Source organism: Fomitiporia mediterranea (assembly GCF_000271605.1).
Source record: "Fomitiporia mediterranea MF3/22 unplaced genomic scaffold FOMMEscaffold_1, whole genome shotgun sequence".
Taxonomy (NCBI): Eukaryota; Fungi; Basidiomycota; class Agaricomycetes; order Hymenochaetales; family Hymenochaetaceae; genus Fomitiporia; species Fomitiporia mediterranea.
This window is the reverse complement of record NW_006760386.1, coordinates 6,880,974-6,889,385: the sequence shown is the minus strand read 5'-3', so window position 1 is coordinate 6,889,385 and position 8,412 is coordinate 6,880,974. Positions and strand designations below refer to the sequence as shown.

General features: G+C 42.6%; 3 protein-coding genes across 3 annotated transcripts; all 3 read right to left on the bottom strand.

Annotated features, from left to right (window-relative positions):
• Nucleotides 1–294: 294 nt before the first annotated feature.
• FOMMEDRAFT_164954 (terpenoid synthase) lies at nt 295–1,801 on the bottom strand (the record flags this gene model as incomplete). The annotated part of the gene is made up of 9 exons (XM_007262186.1): nt 295–509; nt 569–671; nt 722–800; nt 852–918; nt 1,045–1,146; nt 1,200–1,325; nt 1,375–1,421; nt 1,481–1,635; nt 1,706–1,801. 9 exons carry the CDS (start codon nt 1,799–1,801, stop codon nt 295–297), a joined length of 990 nt encoding a protein of 329 aa, XP_007262248.1.
• A 618-nt stretch (nt 1,802–2,419) lies between these two features.
• FOMMEDRAFT_151056 (kinase-like protein) lies at nt 2,420–4,030 on the bottom strand (the record flags this gene model as incomplete). Its single annotated transcript, XM_007262185.1, has 8 exons — nt 2,420–2,593; nt 2,651–2,727; nt 2,780–2,925; nt 2,993–3,112; nt 3,172–3,234; nt 3,296–3,355; nt 3,410–3,549; nt 3,620–4,030. 8 exons carry the CDS (start codon nt 4,028–4,030, stop codon nt 2,420–2,422), a joined length of 1,191 nt encoding a protein of 396 aa, XP_007262247.1.
• A 745-nt stretch (nt 4,031–4,775) lies between these two features.
• FOMMEDRAFT_151055 (kinase-like protein) lies at nt 4,776–6,401 on the bottom strand (the record flags this gene model as incomplete). The annotated part of the gene is made up of 10 exons (XM_007262184.1): nt 4,776–4,814; nt 4,875–4,949; nt 5,005–5,081; nt 5,133–5,278; nt 5,343–5,462; nt 5,524–5,586; nt 5,643–5,702; nt 5,770–5,909; nt 5,981–6,133; nt 6,198–6,401. The coding sequence occupies 10 exons, from the start codon at nt 6,399–6,401 to the stop codon at nt 4,776–4,778; spliced, it is 1,077 nt and encodes a 358-aa protein (XP_007262246.1).
• Between the last annotated feature and the right edge of the window lie 2,011 nt (nt 6,402–8,412).

Below are 8,412 nucleotides of genomic sequence, written 5' to 3'. Positions count from 1 at the left end.
TTGAAAATGACCTTTTTGTATTTCTTCTCTGCTTTCACTCATTTTTGAAAGGAATTTAATACTCTATAGAGTGTTGTATTCATAAAATGCTAGACTACAAGTACCAATTTACAGAGTGTAATATTATTGTGTTTTGGGGAAGTTATATATTTTTTTTCACCTGTGCAATACTTTTGTCATATACTGTAAGCTAGCTTACAGTTCACGTGATGGAATCAATATTGCATTTCTTATCTTCTTGAAGATTGAAATATAAAATCTATATGCTAAGAGTCTGTGATTATATATGTCGTGCTATTGGCTGTTTTCTCTAGTGCCCTTCACACTTAGCATATCTATGATTTTCTCCAGCCCTTTGTTTCCACCTAATCGGGCGATCTCATTCCGGATCTGCAACTCCAGAGAATTCAGCACGCGAAGGGTATAATCGAACGATTTTGTCTCTGTCTTGAGGTAGTCGACTGTATATCGTTTAAGTGTCGGAGTTGAGGGTCGCTTTTGTAAGACGTCTAGAAAAATGCCGTCAAGCCAGGAAGAAAGGGGGGAAATTAGTCAAACGATTTCTTACTCAAGACTTGTCGATTCGACGTGTCAGCGCGAACACCGTGGACAATGGGAAAAGAGAATTTCCCCTCCGTAAGATCTTCTGCAAAGCCTTTATTCGTCTCATACTATTGGGTTTTAGTGAGGTATAGTGGAAATCACGAAAGACTGTAAATACCTCTTTGCTCACCAGGTTGGAGTAGTCGTCTCGGATCTGGTAAAAGACGCCGATAAGGTTGACTAGAGGAATGTAGTCGCTACAGTGATAAAAATCAGTAGTCTTCAGGGAGGAGCTATAATTCACGAACATGTCACGGCTTGCAGCTGCACAAGTCATCAATAATTTTATTCCTATTCGCAATAGTCCACCGGTCTCTAAAGAAATTTTTGGTCAGCACATCTTGGTCAAGGGCGTGAAATGAAGAGGGGAAAACAGTTCCTGATAAGAGCAGAAAGTTCCAAAGACAAAGTATAGGAGAGAATGGAATGTTAGCACTCAACTATCATTCACCATTCCGATGTACTCTTCCTCTGTGGGACACTGCAAGGAGTCTCTCCACAGGAGCTCAAGACCTTGACCACGATGAAGATTCAGAAGTTCCTCTCAACAAAAATTATCAGCGTCGACTGGTTATAAATGTACGAATAGCATTTACCAGTAACTATCTCATCGACCTTTGACGTCTCTAAGTCGCGCAATCGGAAAAGCTCTTGATACGCTTGGAAATAAACGTAGTTGGCGCAATTGATGGTCTGCGGAACGCCATATATCTTATGTGCAACTGGATGGACATCAGAATACGGAAATGAAGGAAGATAGGAAGTACCCACCCGGCGTGCCACGCCGCAATTGCGCGTCGTCTTCAATATCGTCAACGCTGAATATTCCACCGTATCAGCGAAAACAGACCAAATTGCAAAGGCAATAGTCATTCACAGCAGACTCGCGGAATGTAACATGCTGACGACCTTTGAAATGGTCGTAAGCTTCTCTTCAGGCACCTCGAGCCATGTATTGAATGCCTCGATCAATCGACCGCGTATCTCTTTACCAGGTTTCGACGTGATGTATGTGAAGGGTTCGGTAAGAGCCTTTAAATGCGAAAAAAAAAGAATACAGTAAGTATCGAAAATTCGTTTTAGTAGCTCAACACAAGCGCACCATTTCATTCTCAACCGTCCACTTCGATGACTGCCCGAGTTTTTGAACCATGTTGTCGTACTGGGCGACACCTGCGGTTGTTGACGAGTTCGACATGGCGGATTTCAACGTTCTATTTTTTAGTTTGAGTGAATAGTACTTAGTTCAAGCTATGATATCATTCAATTCAGAATGAAATAACAGACACTGGTATGTGAATCCGGAGGTTGAGGGATAAAGGTAACTTCAGTGACTGCGTGTTCAGTCTTCAGTACTATTTTTGTACCTCGGTTTGTTAGGTAAGTATATATCACGTGATTTTATTTACCATGTGATTTTGGTAGTTTGCTCGACCTTCTTCCTACGCTCACTGCCTTGGCCCAGGACAAAGCGCATCTATCACACACTGATTGCGTTCTTTCAGTTGGATGAACCTTCTGGGAGTATAGTCTTTTGGTCTATCGAACAGAAAAACTTCACCAGCACGTGCTATATCTGACTGACTTGATGAACTCGACTGAACAAACCGACTTTGCAACTGTCGCCACTGCACGCATCTTTAGAGATTCATTCTGCATGTAAATGCTTTATTAATATTAATGGGTAAGACTCCGCAACATTTCTCTGGAGCTATCAACTACTAGATGGAAGGCATCGTCGTCTTTTCCTCGATGTCGTCTGCTTTTATGACGCCACGCGTTGGGCTTAAAAGCACTCTAATACTCGCGATATATCTTACGCATTTTTATCTGCACATGTGGACTTAACACCATCTTGCGGAAACGTCGACGCTTTCTTAGGATCCTGTATAGCCTTGTTGAGGTTCTGCTTCGCTGCCTTCCACTCATCTTTCAGCCACCAAGAGTCACCCAGCTTGACTATCGGATCAATATCGAACTTCTTGAACCACTTTAACGGGCTGTTAGCACCAGACACCACGATTTTGAAGCGCATATAGGAGCTTACCTCATGACTTAGAGCCTTCATCGCATCTGGCCTGTCGTCAGGGTTCTTCAATAACAGATATTTAGTGAACGCCAGAGCTGATGGGAAACTAGCGTTGGTCAACTCGACGTTATAATAAACAACACCAACCTTCCCGAGAATAATTACCGAACGCGGCGGGATCATAAAATGGCTCTTCGTTCTGGATCCTATCTAACATTGCTACGTCCCGCAGACCCTCTCCAGGACGACGAGGAAATGCTTGTTTGCCCGTGAGCATCTCGTACGTCGCTGACCTGTAGAGACAGTCGGAAGGTGAGCTCTATTACTGCTATATGCACGCACGCATGGAAGATGACTCACCCAAGCGTGAACATATCTGCTTTTTCAGTTATCGGGTTGGACAGATGACCCTCAGGGCTGCGATATTCGAACGATCCACGTGAAATTGATGTTCTATCAGGGCCTTCCAAACGTCCAGCACTACGCATGTACTGCATTTACAGCCATATCGTTAGTTGAGTGATGTGATACAGACTTACGATCCAAAATCAACGAGTTTGACTCGACTTCCTTCCTTGTCTGTGCGCACCGTGTTGGCTGGCCTAGACGTCATTTACTGTCAGCAAAGGAACATTCCTTTTGAATATTTCCGATGCCACTTACTTAATGTCCCTGTGAATAACATCCGCGGAGTGGATGAAAACAAGCGCAACTAGCACGTCTCTGTTGACGCTATCCGTAAGCAGCAGTTGCAATGCTCAAGGATTAACTACCCACCTTATCCATCCCGCTACATTTCTTTCTTTCTCTTCGCTAGGAGGTGCGTGGACCACATAGTCTTGAATGTCACCACCTTCAAGGTACTCAAGTATCAAACTAGGGACTTCATTAATAGTTTGCTTCCGATGAAATTTCATCTATAGTGCAAAGTTATGGTCGTGAATGTGAGTATCTCCCAGACATTATGTAAAGACATGAACGATTTACGATGAATTCGAACGCCGAATCGTTCAACCTCTGTTTCAAGATCTCGAGAGCTTTCCATTCATTCTCTTGTGCCGAGCGATGGGCCCATTCTGGTTTATCTTGCTTTACAGCAACTTTCTCACGAGGTTCACCATCGACGATCTTTCTGTAAACCTTCAAGAACGTTGAGAAGTACACGATATAGGTATCTAACTGGAGATTTACATGAACGTCGGATAGAAAGCCTGTCCCAGCTTTATCCAATCTTTCGTACTTGACATTCTCGGATCCAGAACGATCGCTCGCTGTGCTACTTGCTCGACTTTCCCATCCAGTGCTGTGGCTGTGGCTGTTATGTGCCTCCGACAAGCTTTCAGATGTCGTGGCGCTTCGCTTAGTACCGCGGCTTGTATTTTCCGATCTCGCTGGCATTGCGCAGGAGTACTTTGGGTGAGGGGAATACTTATGTGCAAGGTAATGCTCACGACATCGGACATGGATCAATCAGGCATGGTACTTAATAACTTTGCGTAGGAAGCTGACGGGTATAGATATGTCGACAAGCAAAGTCAACTGCAAGGTTAGACTGCATGTTGTCAAATGGATTAGATTGTTGATGTTGAATTTTTCCTGTATTATCTAGCATTACTAGCTCATTGTGGCACCCAGTTATACTACTGATGTCAGATTGCGTATATTTGCAGGGGAGGATCCGTGTCAGGCATATCGTGTGTAGGAGGGCCTGTCTCGGGCGTCTTTAGTGCAGATAGCGACGAATCGACCCTGCATGAACCATCTTACACCCCACTGCAGTTCTCGAACTCGATGTGGCGGCAGATTCACCTTTGTAGATCAGGGAATAATATAGAGCTGCAACGAAGACTTACGGAACCATCTTGCACTGCATGAAGTGGATATGTCAGGGACAGGGCACCTCAGGATGTCATAAACGTAAAACTTTGTTTGTTCGCCAGGCATCACTATGGTACGAGAAGGAAAGGTCTGTGCGAGGTGCAGTAATCACGAAGGCATCAAAGTGTTTTTTGTGGGGTTCTCACTGCATATTATATTGATGAGTTATTAATATTAATAGACAAGACACTCGGTGCGACTGTCGACTATTGAATGCATGGCTCATTGCCTTATTGTTCTCCGTATCTCGACAATCACAACGTCCCTAGCGCGTTTTCATCGCTCCGGCAGATGTCTCGCCATTCTGCAGAGATATCGTCCCCATGATTGCTGTTTATCCAACCGTGTTGACGTTCTGCTTTACCGCCTTCCAGTCATCCTTCAACCACCAAGAGTCACCCGGTTTGACTATCGGATCGATATCGAATTTCTTGAACCACTTAACGTTCTGTTAATGCGAGGTATCACAGCTTGACGGGCATATAGGAGCTTACCTCGTGACGTAGAGCCGTCATCGCGTCCGGTCTGAGGGCAGGATTCTTCGTTAATAGGCATCTTATGAATAATAAGGCTGGTGGCAATTAGTGTTCGTCAACTTGGCATCATAATGAATAGCACTAACCTTCTCGTGAGTAATTGCTGAATACTACAGGATCGTAATCGGGTTCTTCGTTCTGGATCCTATCCAGCATGGCTACGTCTCGTAGATCTTCTCCAGGGTGACGAGGGAATGCTTGCTTGCCTATGAGAATCTCGTATGTCGCTAATCTATACAAGCGACGTAAGTAAACTCCATTTGGACTTGAAGGTTGCAAAAATTAAGATGATTAACCCCAATGTGAACATATCAGCTTTTTCAGTTATCGGATTAGACAAGTGACCTTCAGGACTGCGGTATTCGAAAGATCCACGGGAGGTCGAGGTTCTGTTCGGCCCCTCTAAACGGCCAGCGCTGCACACGTACCGCGTGTGTAGTCAGATACCCCGAGTTAAAAATTATGGCCCGGACTTACGATCCAAAATCAACGAGTTTGACCCGACTTCCCTCCCTGTCTTTGCGGACAATGTTGGCTGGCCTAAATGTGATTGCCAACAATGGGATATCGCATTCGAATTTTCCAATGTTACTTACTTTACGTCTCTGTGGATAATATCGGCCGAGTGAAGGAAGACAAGTGCGACAAGCGTGTCTCTGGAAGCGCCACAGGTTCTAGTAAGCAACGAGATCATCGCTCCAGGATTAATATAGGGCTACTGACCTAATCCACTTTACTACTTTCCTTTCTTTCTCTGTACCAGGGGGTTCGCTGGGAGCATACTCCTCAAGATCACCTCCTTCGAGATACTCAAGTATCAGACTTGGAACTTCATCAATAGTTTGCTTCCGATGAAACCTCACCTATTACGCAAAGTTATGATTGTAAGTATGAATATCCCCATAGGTCAAATGCGTATTCATGAACGACTTACGATGAACTCAAATGCAGGATCATTCAATCTCTGCTTCAGTGTCTCGAGGATCAGCCGTTCGTTCTCTTGTGCTGAGAAATGAACCCATTCTGGTTTGTCTTGTTTTACAGCAACTTTTCCACGGGATTTGTCGTTGACAGTCTTCTTATAAACCTTTTAGATAATTCACGTCTTTCAGGAACATATAAATTACAGTGTACGACTACCAGGGACTTACATATACCTCAGAGAGGAATCCAGTCCCAGCTTTCCCCACTTTTTCGAACTTGATTTTCTCAGATCCAGAACGATCAGTTGTTGACGTACTCGTTCGACTTCTCGCTCCTGAGCTATGGCTGTGTTTGGAATACTCTCTTATCGAGCTATTAGAGGTATTTGTACTTCGCTTGGGAGCCCGGCTCCTTTTCGTTTTATCTGCCATTGTACGAGAGTACTGAGGAAAGTAAGTATGTGTGAAGGTTCTCATGATATTGGACAGGGTTTAAATAGATCTGGAATTAGATCATTTTACATTGTAAGCTGATGCATATTTTAGTCGTTAGTACATGCGAATATGACTGCGATGTAGGCGGTAAGTCGTAATATGGAATGGTTTGCCGGAATCGGACAAGGCTTACTCAGTCATGACGCTAATAACTTTGCGTAGGAAGCTGATGTATACAGTTGTAAGCATATGCAAAGATAACTGCAATGTAGGCGATAAGCTCTAATATGGAATGGTTCATTGGAATCAGAGGAGCCTTATTCAGTTATGCTGCTAGATAACTTTGCGTAGGAAGTCAATATAAGCGGTTGTTAGTGTCTGTCAAGACTGCTGCATTATAGGCGCCTTGTAGTAATATGGAACAGCTCCATGATAAGGAAGGATTACAATGTTTAGGCAGTTGTGGCACAACTTGTACTGTCCCCATAGAATCCTCGAGAACAAAGTAACTATGATACGCATGATAAGTAGTTTACTCAGTTGTGTGAGCAATAGGACAAGCCAGCGTCATGTTCATATCAGAGGATAAGTTACTAAATCCTATGAAATAGTACGACTAGGTGAACAATATACACCACGGCTTTGATGTCGGAAACAGGCACTGAGGATGACACAAATACCTAACGTAGGGATATAGCCATGCAAGGCATGGCACGGGTTACGACAACGTAAAAAGAGAATGATTATATAAGAGTAGGATGTATTCAGAGAGTGTGAGAAATTACCAAAACTAGATAAATAGCTACACACCATGCTCCTTTAATAAGACTAGACAGTCAATTTGTGATCAAACTGACTAAGCAGTTTTGTATCAGTGACATTAGCAAATAACAGAAAATAAATTCATCAGACAGATTTAATATAACAAAAAGTCTTAAAGATCATAAGGAAAGAAAATGTTAGACTTTATTTTTAGAGCATTTACCAAGAAGCAAGAAAAATAAATTAAGATACACAAATGAAGTTTGTGACATGACTGTCTAGTGGCAGAGATGTGGCAGAGAAAAGCTCTGTTGGACCCCCCCCCCCCTAGGAAGAAACTGTGGGAGAAAGTTGATTTTTATATTGAAAAAAAGTCACAACTGAATTGCATCAGTATGACTTGTACCTGGTGCCTACAAAACAAGAGGCAACAACCCTTTCCTTTGACCTTCATGTTGTGGTAATTTCCCACAGTATAGAGTAGGGGGGGTCTGCACCCACAATGTGTTGGTCAACACAGTCCTAGTAATGCCTAGTTATAGGCAGCACACTCACTGGCTGTACTGACTTTCAGTACTAGTCTACCCCTTTGACAGACACCCAATTGACTTCAATTGTGGCTAATGTCTGTTAATGTCCTACATACACACCTTTTTTTTTCTTTCAAGTACTTACATACTCTTTGTGTTCCAGACTTTCTCTAGGAAGGAGGATTGTCTTGTGTATAGAGTAATGCTTATAGGCTAAAGACTTTGAGATGTACCCTCAGTGTAGGCTGGGGGCTGGGACAGTACAGTTGAATCTTACAAGACTCCTGGCCAGGCTGGCTGTACCCCTTCCTGGGCTGGGTTCTCTTAGACTTGATACAATACAAGTAACCTCCCATACATATTTCCCTCTATACCCCTGTTCCTCTTACTTTTATTATTATTGTGTACACTGGGTGGATGTAGTTTTTCATAGTGTGCTCCACCAATATGACAACAAATTGTGCAATAACTCTTGAATACATAATTGAATTCTCTCAGTTATCTTTGTACATGTTAAAACTTTTTAGAAGACAACTTTATATCTATAACATCACAAAAAAGTCGCAACAAATGTATTTAATAATAGCAAAAGTAATCTAATGAAATGATTTCATAAGCATTACATTCTAAAATAATACTTGTATTTTACTTGTAATGTAATTATAATGATTGTATATAAATGTAAGAAATATACAAAGTTTCTATTAAACTACAAA